Source organism: Symphalangus syndactylus, chromosome 21, assembly GCF_028878055.3.
Source record: "Symphalangus syndactylus isolate Jambi chromosome 21, NHGRI_mSymSyn1-v2.1_pri, whole genome shotgun sequence".
Classification (NCBI taxonomy): Eukaryota; Metazoa; Chordata; class Mammalia; order Primates; family Hylobatidae; genus Symphalangus; species Symphalangus syndactylus.
Genome location: NC_072443.2, coordinates 74,727,286 through 74,742,399, shown reverse-complemented (window position 1 = coordinate 74,742,399; position 15,114 = coordinate 74,727,286). Strand labels below are relative to the sequence as shown.

Below are 15,114 nucleotides of genomic sequence, written 5' to 3'. Positions count from 1 at the left end.
TCTGCTCTGGGTTTTATTTATAGATTTAAATGCCATTTTAACTGTTTTTCCCAAAACTCCCAATGAACACAAAGCCTTAATCTTGACCTGCATGGTGTTTTGGAGTCTGTAGTTGGTAAAAGATTGCAACGGACTGAATGTTTGTGTCTCTGCCAAATTCGTATGTTGAAATTCTAACCCCCAATGTGATGATACTGTTTAGAAACTACCCAGTCTATGGTATTTTGTTATAACAGCCCAAACAACTAAGACAAGGATCATACTCTGTTAGCACAAAGCAAACCAAGGTAAATCTTAGTCAAAAGAACACTCCACAAGCCACCTTGAAAGAGGAGTGCAAGATAGGGGTTGGCATTATTCTCTTGCCCTTTCCATGTGAACAGCTAGACTTGAGCCAAATGTGCAAGACAGAACAGAACTCTGTTAAAGACACCCTGCAGCCGTGCAGTTTAATGACATACCTCACAACCTCAGGCCTCATTCACCTTGCTAGAATGCTCAAAGCTCTATTACGTGACACCCTCCAATAGCTCTATAAAGTATATACTCAGTTTTTGAATGTGAGTAAATTCAAAAATTTTTTTAGTTCTCCAGTGTGGTTGGAGATCGGAGACCCCTGAGATGTCAGAGACTCAGGGTTCAGGATCACTGAACAGTGTACCTTAATCGTAAGTGCTTACAACTTCATCAACCTTTAAAAAAGAATGCTGAGCCCTTTGCTGGGAACCAGGCCCTCCTGCACTGAGCATTTTTATCTGCAGAACCTCATTTCTTCCTTACCATATGCTACATAATGGGCATGGCTTTAAGGCAGAGGAAATTGAAACAAGGAAAGCCTAAGTACCTTGTCTAAGACTCAGGATCTGAACTGTAGTTGAGAGCCTGCTCTTGTATTTACTACCCCAAATCACCTCCTGACAACGTGTTTATCTGGTCTACTGAGGTACGATATGGTATGGTTGAAAGTAAACTGGAAAAAAATCTGCATTTTAATCCAAGAAGTATAATTAATTCTAAAAGGTAGCTGTGCAGTCTTGGAGAAGTTGCTTAACTCCTCTGAAGACCCTGTTTTCCATACTGATAAAGTGGCATCAGTAGTATCTGCTATAATGCTTATGAGCATCAAACCAGATAACACACAGAAAAGCTTTCTGCAAACTGTAAAGCTCTGGGCAAATACAGAGCAGTATGGTGGTGTTATATCATCTGTCCCAAACTATCTGCGAATGAATTTGTAAAGATGCAATTTATCAATTTCTCTTCTTTAGCACACGTTTGGGGGAAAGATTCTAAACCTAAAAATATTTCAACTGTCTTAAAATATGACTATCTGATAAATGTGGGATAAGGAGGACAGGGTTTCCAAAGGAAAGGGAACAACCTATTTGGAGAAGTTACATAAAATTCTACGCCAATAACTAAGTGAGAGTGAGGAATTCCTTTCATAGTGCCATCTATCTTGTTATTACATTACCATCTAAATGATTAACATTAAAAATCAATAATCAATAAGTAATAAAAATAAAATAGCTTAGTTGGGCACAGTGGCTCACACCTGTAATCCCAGCACTTTGGGAGGCTGAGGTGGGTGGATCCCTTGAGGTCAGGAGTTCGAGATCAGCCTGGCAACATGGCGAAACCCCATCTTTACTAAAAATATAAAAATTAGCCGGGAGGGGTGGCACGCGCCTGTAATCCCAGCTACACAGGAGGCTGAAGCAGGAGAATTCCTTGAACCCGGGAGGCAGAGGTTGCAGTGGGCCGGGATCACGCCACTGCACTCCAGCCAGGGCAACAGACAGAAATTCCGTCTCAAAAATAAATAAAATTAAAATTAAATAAACAAGCTTATTTAGTAAGGGGCAAAATACCCACCGTTTCCTTAGGCTGACAGAGCACATGCATCTCCTCCAGCCTCTCTCTGGCATATCCAAAGTCAGCTTGTTTCCAAAATATGTCCTCAGCTGACTCAAGAGTGTCCGTCCTATTTGCAAATAAAAATATTCTGTGTTTTTTTTTCTTTTTACTTTTTTTGGACCTTGAATTTTCGTTCTAAAGGTTAAAATGCTAGAGGTTCCTTATTACTTTAACTTTGTTACAGTATACTATCACAGTTTTTCCAAAACTACGCCTTACTACATGGAGTTACGAAACCAAGTTATTCACAGAATTATTCCTTTATCATAAAATATGTAATAGACAGGTATGAAGTTATCACCTGAAACTGAAGACAATGGTGCATTCTTAATTACTATATTTTCTTTACCTCATTAACACTGCATGTATTGGAAGTACTAATTATACTTAATTCTCCCAGGAATAATCAAGAGGAACCCATCCATTTATCTTCTTAGTATACGCTGGGGGAGAAAATTATCTATGGTCCTGGCTGTTTCTCCCTCTGGCAGAGGAAATGACAGATATTCCTATCCCAGTGTGAAATAGTCAAGTTGAATTCATGACTGTGTAAGCAAATTAATATCTAAATGAATTACTATCTAAAACCAAAAGAATCTAGCTGGGAATTAGGGCATCAACATACACTGTATAGAAAGAGGAAGACTTGAAGAGGGTATTCCATATGGAAACTTACCATCCCATGTCGACGTAGCTGCAAACTGGGTAACCAAACCTGAACTCTGGTTTGCAGGATTTCTCATAACCCCAGCAGTACTTCAGCTTTTCTAGGTGTTTCTAGAACATAAAACTTACATTGATTTCCCTTCCTCTGACATTTAGAGAAGACGCTTAGATTTTTCCATTAAGAAAACAAATCATCATATAGCATTCACATTTACATTTATAATATGTATTCTTATAGAATAAATTTAAAACTTACAGTCAATTCTAAAAAGAGCAGTCTCAAGGTTCTTAACAATCCTCCTTACTCATCACCCCCACCATATCGGTCCCCTAACCGAAAGTCTGGGCTTTACCTAGACGCTCAAAGACCACTCGAATTTGAATTTCTTCAAGTAGCTTAAGAAACTATCTTTCTCAGTGAGCAAGTGGATTCTAAAATCAGTCCCTAAAAGACATATAAACTGGAATTTGTGCTACCAAAGGAATCACAGCTAAAATGAATCAATCAGCAACCTCACTCAGCAATCAAGATCAGCAGAGACCCCACAACACATGGACAACTCTGCCACCCTTGGGAACCACCCAGCTGCTGCTGGCCAAGGAGCTCAGAATGCTCTTCTGCAAGGCCCCAGGAGCAATGCTGGTCTGATTCCCAGGTCTGCTTTTCCATATGCTTCCTGTGCCAGCACCATGGGAAAGGAAGTGTCTCACAATGCCCAGCTTTGATCTCTGGGGCCCTCTGACATGTCTTAATGGGCTACTATTTGAGGCCTTTCCAACTCCTCTAAAACAGAAAGAAAGCCACAGAAACAGGCTTAATTATGTGGAGACAGAGGCTGAGGTGCTATTACTGAAATTAAGTGCTAAGCGATCCTCTCATGTGCCGTTTAAGAAGAGGTGTGAAATTCTTTAGTTACTTTAACAAGATGTTCTTTCCTGCATAAAATCCAATTGCTTCTTTAGAGTTTACAAATAGTATTGGCTACTTATTTGTTTTAGAAGTGATTTAGATTTTAAATTTCTCTCTTATGAATGGGACATAGTTTTAAGCAGTTTAGTCACTTAGAAGTATTATATGAAATTGAAACAATCATTAACTTGTACAGTGACAACCGAAAATTAGAATTCTGCCTTCAGTTTCAGGTTATAAAGCAGAACCTGTAAGCCAGCTGAAATTGAATCCTCATAAAAATAAGGAGAGAAGAAATAATATCTACCTTATATGGACAAAGAGAGTCTTTCTTACAGACAGTGGCAATATGCCTATTGTTGTGCAAAAAGAAGGGAATGTGCTCCTCTGGCAAGCGGATGCTGGCATAGTCATACAGAGGTTCGCCTGGAGTGCTCTGAGTATCAGGAGGAGCTTCATTCTGACCACTCAGTGAGGCTTCATGAAGTAAGACTCCAAAGACAAGCAACATTAACATAGCAACCTGCAAACCTAGAGATCAAAATGAAGACAACTTTGTTAACAAATTTCCTTTAAAAGTCAAAACAACAACAACAACAAAAAAAAACAAAGGGTCAAGGGCTAAGTATAATTACAAAGCACTTTGCTATCCCACTGAATAATGTTCCTTTATTCCATTTTTTTTGAGCACTTGCTTGGTGCCAGGCACCACGTTAGCAAATGGGTATACAGAGGTGAACAAAACAAGAAAGAGCCTTGCTCTCATGGTGCCTTAAACCCAGTACAACTGGCATAAACAAGCAATCAAATAAACAACTTCAGCTGATGACTGGGCCTGTGACTCAAACCAACTAGGGGCCAGCAAACTTTTCCTGTAAAGGCGAAGCAGTAAATATTTTTGGCTTTGCCAGACATAAGATCTCTGTGGCAACTACACAACAATGCCTCTGGCAGAAAGTAGCCATGGTCTATTATAAAAGAATGGATGAGGCTGTGTTCCAATAAAACTTTTTAACTTACAAAAATTATGGAAGGGCTTGATAGGATCCAGTTTAGTGATACCTGAAATAAAATAAAGTAATATGACAGACAACATAGCATGGTGAACATTTAAAGGTTAACCACCTGGATTTGAATTGCAAATCTGCAACTTCCCAGCTGTAAGACCTTGAACAAGTTACTTAACCTTTCTGCACCTAAGCTTTCCCATCTGTAAAATGGAAATAATAATAAACCTTCATCATAGAGCTGTCGTGAGTTAAATGAGTTAATTATTGGTAAAGTGTTTAGAAAACTATCTGGCACACACTAAATGCTATGGAAGTGTTTATTAAATAAATGTTTAAAGCCATGTGGGGCAGAGAAGGGGCCTAAATAACATTTAAGCTGAGATCTGAATGATGAGGAGGGGAAAAGTATCCACGAGAGAGTAAAGGGAGTGGGATGGCTCTGAGCAAGTGTGTGTCTGCTGAATAAAAAATTACAATCACAATCAAGGTGTGAGCACAGACAATATTCCAGGACCGCTTCTGTACCCAGGATACAGCAATGAAGGTGCAGTCATGAACCAAACTCATTGCCCTTGTGAAGCTTACATGCTAGTAGGTATAATAATCAGCTATAATAGCTAAGACTTAGAAACTCCAGAAGTGACATTAAGCAGTCTGCCTCAAAGACTGTGCCCTTAAGCTCTCCCGTCATGCCTTTACATTGTGAACAGTGATAATGGTCACAAACCTCACTGCACTTCTAACTCACCCAATAAGTGTTAAACCTCTTGGACCAGATTTCTCCTATATATCCCAGACAATGATCCTGCCATTCTCAGGTCACTTTAGTGGGATCTTTGTTTTTTTGTTGTTGTTTTTTTTTTTAAGTGCTCTTTCCACTGGATGACAGAGTCTTAATATACATTGGATGTTCATCAGCTACGACTGCTGTTTCCTGGGTCATACCGGAAAACCCATCTTTCGAAATCAGTCTTCATTGATTATGGGCTATGAAGATGGAGCCTTTAGAAACAGACTGCAGGCCTTTAATAGTAGCACTTTGGGAGACCGAGACTGGCAGATTGCTTGAGTCCCTGAGTTCAAGACCAGCCTGGGCAATGTGATGAAACCCGGTCTCTGCTAAGAATACAAAAAATCAGCTGTAGTCCCAGCTGAAGTGGGAGGATCACTTTAGACTGGGAAGTCAAGGCTGCAGATCTCGCCACTGCACTCCAGCCTGGGCAATGCGAGGGAGACTCTGTCTCAAAAAAAAAAGAAAGAAAGAAAAGAAAGAAAAGGAAATTGACTGTTATGTTCCATCAAACCTCAAGCTCCAAGGCCATGGAATTCTAAGTGAACAGCGGGGACACCAAAAAGAAATCCTTTTTCCCCCATTTTTCCCCCCTGGAGTAGTTAAGTATTGTGGTTTTTCACTTTGGTGGCCCTCAAGAGTATGGTGTTATCTGCTGTAAATCTGATCTGAATTATAATAACATTTTCACTTGGAGCTTTTACCCAAGAATGAGTTGACAACAGTTTTATAAAAATTTAAAAACACGTATTAATAGAAACAATGACTCTACTTGTAATAAAAATATATACCTCTTCAATCTTCAGAACCACTCAGAAGCTTCTGTGATGTTTCCGGTCTCTAAAACCTGCCAGAAATGAAACATATTACCTTAAAAGGATGCCAAAGTAAACCTGATCATTCAGGTGATGTTGTGAATTAAAGTTAATATTAAGAAAGAAAATAATGTAACGGGATAACCCTCAGCCAGAAGGCCTGGCAGGTGGTGCGCTTTCTTTTCCTTAATGAATACCACACTGCTATACGCGAGTTCACGGGCACCACTCCAACACAGCAACTGGGACCAGATTCCAATGGGGAACAGGAGGAGGTGGCCCACTTTCTACAGGCATCCACTGGAACTGACCAACAGGATACTTAGTGGATCAAACATTCCCAGAAGCAAACAACTTTCCCATTCTCACAGCAGTAATCCCGCTGGCTGAATCACAGGGCTACACACCTAGAGTGGCGAGCCTGAGGGTTCCCAGGCCTTCCTATTTTTTGACTTGTCCTTCCTGGTAATAAAGTCATTGTTATGACCAAGCCCTGACCTTTGGTTATCCAAGTCCATTGTCCTCCAGTGAGCTCTGGCCATCACTAAACTCACCGATCAGTGGAGAAGTAACGCTTAGGCGAGGGAAAACATCTAAAGACGCAGATCAGAAAGCTGGCGTCTGGCGAGGGCATGTACCCACTTGCATAAGGCGGCTGGGGGTGGCTGCTGGGCCTGGCACAAAGCCTTCCTGGTGTCCGTCCTCCTGCAAGGCCCGCGGGCAAGGGTGGCTGCACTCCTCCAGCACAGGGACGCTTTAGTGGCCAGCTTACTTTTTCTTCAGATCAAAGCAGCTGGACTCACTCCACTCCAGAAACACTTGATTCGATTTCCACAGGCCTAATGAGGAAGGAAAAAAGGGAAACATCTGAAAGATGATGGATAGGAGGCAAAACCTGGGGTTGACACAGCGGGCGAAATGGGGCAATGTCGCAGAGCGAGAGAGCTTGGAAAAGTTTAAAGAAGACAGTGGGCAAATGGAAAGTTCAACACGTGAGTCTCCGAATGACTCCTCAACGGCTGGCCCCTACTTGTACCAAAAGGTCTCTCGGCGCGTGCCAGGCAGGGCTCAGGAAGTGCTCGGCTGCCCGAGAGCCCAGCTGTCCGCATGAACGTCAGTCCCGGCCCAGGGCTGAGGGGTCAGTGGCGAGCGCCCCGCCGCGGCTGAGACGCCGCGCTGGGGTTCTGGACCCGGGGCGCCGCCAGGGACTGCTTCGGGGGCGGAGATCTCCCGGGGCCGCCCGCCACCGTGCACCGCGGCGCCCCGGGTCCCCAGCGCGCCTGGGAGGGGCCCCGGGGAGCGGCTCCGCCCCGGCAGGAATCTTGGTCAACGCGGCTAGGGCCCGGGGCCCGCCTGCGCTCCGGGCGCTGGGAAGGGGCCGGGGAGGACCAGGATCGGCTTCCGACGCCCGCCTCCCGGCCCGCAGGGAATGGGAAGGCGCGGGCGGAGTGCGTGCGTAGGCTATACCCCTCCGGGAAGCCGCGCCAGGAGCGGGCACCACCCGGGGCAACAGCGGCGCAGAGCGCGGCCGCGGCGGGAAGGAGAGCGGGGGAAGGCTCCGCAGATTGCGGGGGAGTCCCACCTGGAGCCGGTGCAGCGGTGATTACCGAGGAGTAGGCGGAGGAGACGGCGGCTGTTCCAGGGGAGGGAGTCGTCATAACCGGCTACTGCCGCTCACCGGAAACCTCGGGCGCGGGAGCTGGGCCAGGGGGCGCCAAGGAGCAGCTGGGACACCTTGGCCAGCCGGCGCGGTGGGCGGGCTCGGGCCCCGCAGAGGCAGGACCGGGACTACACCCGGGAGGGCCAGGGCGCTGGGCCCCACGCGCGGAGAGGCTTCAGCCCTGCGAGTGGCCTCGACCCGGCGAGCGCGGCAGGGAGGAGCTCAGAGTGGGGGAACCATCTGCCCTTCCTGGCGCTCTCCCGCGAAGGTTCGCGCAAGTCAGCCAGCTCCCTCACCAGGGCCGGAAAGACAGACGGCACGTGCCGGAGCCGGACGCCCACCCCCGTCGCAGCAGCCCGCGCCTCCTTGAGCGACAGCGTTAAAGCGCTCAGAGGATATTAGGACGGAGTGGGTAGAAAACCTGACTCTTCGTGTCTTCTGCGTTGCACTGAGGCGGATTTTTACTTTTGTCTTATTTCAGGCAGAAGTTGCCGCCCTAACTTCCAAATTTACGGACTGAACATCGTTCACCGAATACACTTTGTGATGGTGAGGATACTTTGGAGTCCACACACATTTTAAAAGCAAGATAGCTTTACCTATCTGTAAACTCATCAAATTCAAATGCTACTCTGTGGAATTTAATTTTTATGGTTTTATTAATTTACTTTATTACTGCTTATAATTATTTGAACTCCCATCCCCCATTGTCTTTTCCTCTAAGCTCCCCCAGGCCTAGTATTCCATCTACAGCACAGTAGAGTTGATCATTAAATAGTGACTACAGTTGAACTGATTATATGAAGGTGATGCTGAGAGGCGACAGCATGCTGGCAGTCCTCACAGCCCTCGCTCGCTCTGGGCGCCTCCTCTGCCTGGGCTCCCACTTTGGCGGCACTTGAGGAGCCCTTCAGCCCACCACTGCACTGTGGGAGCCCCTTTCTGGGCTGGCCAAGGCGGGAGTCAGCTCCCTCAGCTTGCAGGGAGGTGTGGAGGGAGAGGCAAGAGCGGGAACAGGGGCTGCGTGCGGCGCTTGCGGGCCAGCTGGCGTTCCAGGTGGGCGTGGGCTTGGCGGACCCCCACACTCAGAGCAGCCAGCCGGCCCTGCCGGCCGCAGGCAATGAGGGGTTATAGCACCCGGGCCAGCAGCTGCGGACGGTGTACTTGGTCCCCCAGCAGTGCCAGCCCACCCGCGCTGCGCTTGATTTCTTGCCAGGCCTTAGCTGCCTTCCCACGGGGCAGGCCTTGGGACTGCAACCCGCCATGCCTGAGCCTCCCCCACCTCCGTGGGCTCCTGTGCAGCCCGAGCCTCCCCGACGAGCGCCACCCCCTGCTCCACGGCGCCCAGTCCCATCGACCACCCAAGGGCTGAGGAGTGTGGGCACAAGGCGCGGGACTGGCAGGCAGCTCCACCTGCAGCCCTGGTTTAGGATCCACTGGGTGAAGCCAGCTGGGCTCCTGAGTCTGGTGGAGATGTGGAGAACCTTTATGTCTAGCTCAGGGATTGTAAATACACTAATCGGCACTCTGTATCTAGCTCAAGGTTTGTAAATACACCAATCAGCACCCTGTGTCTAGCTCAGGCTTTGTGAATGCACCAGTCAACACTCTGTATCTACCTGCTCTGGTGGGGCCTTGGAGAACCTTTGTGTCAATACTCTGTATCTAACTGATCTGATGGGGACGTGGAGAACCTTTATGTCTAGCTCAGGGATTGTAAACGCACCAATCAGCACCCTGTCAAAACAGACCACAGGGCTCTACCAATCAGCAGGATGTGGGTGGGGCCAGATAAGAATAAAAGCAGGCCGCCCGAGCCAGCAGTGGCAACCCGCTGGGGTCCCTTTCCACACTGTGGAAGCTTTGTTCTTTTGCTCTTTGCAATAAATCTTGCTACTGTTCACTCTTTGGGTCCACACTGCTTTTATGAGCTGTAACACTCACCGGGAAGGTCTGCAGCTTCACTCCTGAAGCCAGCGAGACCATGAGCCCACCGAGAGGAACGAACAACTCCAGACACGCCTCCTTAAGAGCTGTAACACTCACCTCGAAGGTCTGCAGCTTCACTCCTGAGCCAGCGAGACCACGAACCCACCAGAAGGAAGAAACTCCAAACACATCTGAACATCAGAAGGAACGAACAACTCCAGACGCGCCACCTTAAGAGCTGTAACACTCACCGCGAGGGTCTGTGGCTTCATTCTTGAAGTCAGTGAGACCAAGAACCCACCAATTCCGGACACAATGCCTTCAAAATAAACATGCTCAAATGCATCAAGTCTAGAAGTTAAATAATATCATCATAAGGAAACAAGTTTGTTTCCAAAGGCTTACATGCTTTTTACGTAATTTTTAAAAGCAATGTTGTTTAAGAATTGTTACAAGTTCTATTAGTGACCTGCTAAATTAGGAATCTTATCTGGAATTTTTTTCAGATAACAGCAACAACATATGTGGTGTTTTAACATGTGCCAAACATTGTTCTAAAGCACTTTACAGTATTAATTTATGTATTCTTTTTATAAAAAAGATTTTGCCTCTAAGGGAACTGTCAGACGCATGTGAACGAGAGCAACTCCATCTTAAATGGGAGCTGAGTAAAATGAGGCTGAAACCTACTGGGCTGCATTCCCAGACGGTTAAGGCATTCTAAGTCACAGGATGAGACAGGAGGTCGGCACAAGATACAGGTCATAAAGACCTTGTTGATAAAACAGGCTGCAGTAAATAAGCCGGCTAAATCCCACCAAAACCAAGATGGCCATGAAAGAGACCTCTGGTCGTCCTTACTACTATACTCCCATCAGCGCCATGACAGTTTACGAATGCCATGGCAATGTCAGGAAGTTACCCTATATGGTCTTAAAAGGGGAGGCATGAATAATCCACCCGTTGAGCATATCATCAAGAAATAACCATAAAAATGGGCAACCAGCAGCCCTCAGGGCTGCTTTGTCTATGGAGTAGCCATTCTTTTATTCCTTTACTTTCTTTTTTTTCCCCTTTACTTTCTTAATAAACTTGCTTTCACTTTGCCCTGAATTCTTTCTTGCTCGAGATCGGAGAACCCTCTCTTGGAGTCTGGATTGGGACCCCTTTCCTATAACAGAATTACTGCTCTATTATTTTATACTTTGCATACTTCACCATCCCACACTAATGACAGTAATTTTTTAAAATGCTTCCTCAAGCCAGGCACTCTGGCTCAGGCCAGTAGTCCCAGCTACTCAGGAGGATCGCTTGAGCCCAGTGAGGTTGAGGCTGCAGTGAGCCATGATTGAGACACTGCACTCTAGCCTGGGCCACAGTGAGACCCTGTCTGATAAAAAAAAAAAAAAAAAAAAAAAAAAAAGGCTTCCTCAGCCTACTTGCTGCCATCCGATTTTTGTCACATACAAAAAGGTTCAAATCAGTATGACATACGCATGGTACTATTTTATTATTTTTTTTGTAGAACCAGGTTCTTGCTACATTCCCAGCACTTGTTTCCAACTCCTGGCCTCAAGTGATCTTCCAGCCTCAGCCTCCTAAAGTGCTGGGATTACAGGTGTGAGCCACCATGCCTGGCTATGTGGTGCTATTTTAAACAGCTACATATTGAATGGTCATTCAGACTTACAGGAAACCAGATATGATAAACTTGAACATGAGATTGAGTCTCTCTTACTGCAACAGCCATTCTCAAATAGAATTTCTCTCCAAAATATCAACGTTAGAATTTAAATTTTCTTTGAGTTGACGTAAACTCAAATGTCTACCGATAGAAGGCTGGTTGAATAAACTATGGTTTATCCATACAACATAAAACTATGCATGCATAAAAAGGAATTAAATATCTCTGTACACTACAGGATATTGAGTGGGAAAAGGATATGTAATATGTAAATACCATTTTTCTAAGAGGAATATGTATGTATACATGTGTATACACACATATATTTACTAATTATTATTTTACAAGTAGATTAATATTTAAAATGACTATATGGGCAAGGAGGGAAGAGGAGGGGTATAAGGAACAAAGAAGACATGACTTTGTTTTTTGGTTTTTGTTTATTTGTGTATGTGTGTGTGTGTGTGAGTGACAGAGTCTCACTCTTTTGCCCAGGCTGGAGTACAATGGTGCAATCTTGGCTCACTGCAACCTCCATCTCCGGGGTTCAAGCAATTCTTCTGCCTCAGACTCCTGAGTAACTGCGATTACAGGCATGCACCAGCACGCCTGACAAATATTTGTATTTTTAGTAGAGACGGGGTTTCACCGTATTGGCCAGGCTGGTCTCGAACTCCTGACCTCAAGTGATCCACCCACCTCAGCCTCCCAAACTGCTTGGATTACAGGCATGAGCCACCACGCCCGGCATGAAGACATGACTTTGGAGTCATGTAAATATGTTACATTATAAAGCAAAATTCTGTTTTTAAAAAGCAATCCTTGAAAGTAAAATGAAATAAATGAACCTAAATGTTTTCCATTTGTGGCATGTCACCCAGAGGAGCTATCCCAAGTGACTTTAAAACTTAATTTGTATATACTTAGTGGAATGTATTCTCAGGACTAAAGTACAAAAAAACTCTTGTAGACTGCATTCCGTAACCAAATTGTTGGTGGCAATATTAGTATTGTGGGATACACCAAGTTGAAGTAATTATGATGGATGGTACCTTTGAAGCTGAAATTTTTGACATGAGATAGAAATATGAAAGCTTAATCAGGCTATATAAACATCCTGTAGTTCTGAATTTCAATTGGAGGCCTCAGTATGATTAACAGTATGGTTAATCTAAAAACACATCTCTCCTACGTGCTCCATTGAAAACGCCTAGAGACAAGCTACCCAGTAGGAAGAAGCACCCCCTTGCGCTCACACTGTGATCTCTACAAACTATTTCCCATTAAAAGAAACACAGACTCCATAGAACAATGGATGATCTTGGGTCTGGAGCAGGAAATGTACAAGATAAGCCTGCAACATCTTACATCAGGAAGCAGCAAAGCAATCAAAAGGCTATTAGGGTAATATCAAAAGGACTCAGGAACCACCTTGAAAACTTCCTACTGGCCTAAGATGGGATGATTTAAAACATAAATAAAGGTAACTGTAATTGGATGATGGACAGATACAACCAATCAACCAAACATGCAAGCCAAAAAGGTATCACTGTTCATTTTTAATGACAGAAGGAAACCAACTCTTATTCTGAAAACTGGTAAACAAAGGGAAAGAATCAGGAATATTTATACTGTCTTTCCCATATGAATTATGATGCAAGTAACAAAATAACTGAAGTTTTTTATGGAAACATTCCAACTACTAAATGAAAAAGAAATGACAATATCACTCCACAAGCTCTGTGAACTAACAGATTTAAGAAGTGATCATCAATGACTTCTTTATCACAACTGAGAAACCATCAGGAATTATCTGTCTCCTGCTAGAAGAATACACTTCCACCTAATGAAGTATTTTTGTTGAAAAATAATTGCCTTTAGATTTAAACACAGGAGGCAGAACACACTAACAAAAGGTAAGAAATCAACATCCAGATGGAGGGAAACTCTGTAGGACAAATGACCTAGTTTTTTCTACAAATAAGAAACTTCATCGAAATTGCCAGAATTAAGAAAAAGACAGAGATGGAAGAATGCATGGCTTAAAAAATTTGAGACAAATTCAACAAATTACAATGAGTAAATTGCTAACAATATCAGCAGAATATAGTATAGCTGGTTCTCTGATATATCTGACCGTTAGACCATAATTAAAAGGTGTTGACGTTTTCAATGAATAAATTTTTGCTGTAACTGATCTATATGCTTATGATTTTACAGAAAAGCAGTAGGAAAAGTAGCACCATATAATTAGTGATTGAAATCATAGACTCTGGAGCCAAACTTCACAAATTAGAATCCCAGCTTTGCCACTTACTTGCCATATGACCTTGAGCAATTTACTTAATCTTTATTTTTAAAAATGGGGGTGATAAGGTGATAATGGCAACCACTTTAAATGGTTGAGTTGAAGAAAGTGTGGGTACACACTTCCTTTTCCAAAATCCTTGGGTCCCTGTGTGTGCCTGAACTTTAAAAAATAGAATATATATGCCCATCGTTTAATACCCCCATTGAGTCCTGGGTGAGTACCCCATAATCTCACACAATATTTCTGCAGCAAAATGTATGAGTATTCACACCAAATGAGTTAAAGACTATACATAGCCCTATGTCAGTGCCGTGCAGCAGGCTTTACCACCAAAGTAGATTTAACAGCAAATGTATTAAAATATATATGGTTTTTAGAACTTTGTGGATTTCAGAACAATGATTATGGGATTATAATCCTACATAAGTGAATTCCTTACACAGTGCTTGGAACAAAATAAGACTATGTTTCCCAAAAAAAAGAAAAGAGAAGAACAGACTATATTTCCTATTACCAACCTGACCACAGATTTTTGAACAATATATATTTTTTAAAAATTAAGATTGTAATTTAAAAGAGACAAATCAGCATGGCATTTTATAAAAATGGAAGGAATACCTCTATCTACCATGCTGTGCCCATACCTGTAAAAACAAGAAGAATGTTTAATATTAAATAAACAGAAAAACCTGCCATTACCTTCTTAATATTATTTGCGATTCTAAATATTAAATTTAGCCTACTTGGGAGTAGGGCAGTGTGGGGAATTCCAGACAGTTCTAAGAGTAAATTCTCTTTACCATATTTGTGAATTACTGAAGCATTTTGAGTTTTTTTGTTTTTGTTTTGAGAAAAGGTATTTAAGTACTAAGAAGAAATACATTTCATTTCCAGTCTACCTTACAAAAAGATCTTAAATTGCTAAAAGGTAAAATGCATATGTATAAAGGCAACAGATTAAATGTACTTTAAAGGTTACAGAGCTTAATCCAAGCAATATGAACTCACAAATAGAGGATAACTTATTTTAACTGTTATTACTTGAATACAGAAACATAAGAAGACTTTTAGAAGAATGTCTTGATACTGCCTAAGATTAAAAGCTGACACAAAGTATCCTTACAGTAGTTACCAGCTAGTTATAAGTAAATTCTTAGAACTGTGTTTTCCGAAAACATATCTTCATTAGAAAAACTACACTTCAGGCGGGGTGCAGTGGCTCATGCCTATAATCCCAGCACTTTGGGAGGCCAAGGTGGGCAGATCACTTGAGGTCAGGAGTTCGAAACCAGCCTGGCCAACAAGGTGAAACCCATCTCTACTAAAAATACAAAAATTAGCCTGATGTACTAGCGTGCACCTGTAATCCCAGCTACTTGGGAGGCTAAGGCAAGAGGATCACTTGAACCTGGGAGGCGGAGG

At 43.5% G+C, this 15,114-nt stretch overlaps 1 protein-coding gene across 22 annotated transcripts in view; it reads right to left on the bottom strand.

The window, feature by feature from the left end:
• EOGT (EGF domain specific O-linked N-acetylglucosamine transferase) overlaps positions 1-8,049 on the bottom strand; it is a 40,777-nt gene extending 32,728 nt beyond the window's left edge. For 3 of the 22 annotated variants that reach the window (XR_010118665.1, XM_063630749.1, XM_063630759.1), the window contains exons 1-7: positions 7,691-8,032; positions 6,663-6,947; positions 6,085-6,140; positions 4,514-4,555; positions 3,801-4,024; positions 2,594-2,694; positions 1,876-1,984 (exon numbers count right to left, since the gene is read on the bottom strand). Coding sequence is in view for 21 of the 22 variants with exons in the window: in XM_063630749.1 (XP_063486819.1) it covers positions 1,876-1,984; positions 2,594-2,694; positions 3,801-4,010 (420 nt within the window). In the remaining variant the exon portion in view is untranslated. Of the gene's footprint in view, positions 1-1,875; positions 1,985-2,593; positions 2,695-3,800; positions 4,025-4,513; positions 4,556-5,251; positions 5,741-6,084; positions 6,141-6,662; positions 6,948-7,144; positions 7,398-7,690 lie in introns of those variants that run through there. The other 19 variants (XM_063630751.1, XM_063630761.1, XM_063630752.1 and 16 more) reach the window with 15 other exon arrangements.
• Between the last annotated feature and the right edge of the window lie 7,065 nt (positions 8,050-15,114).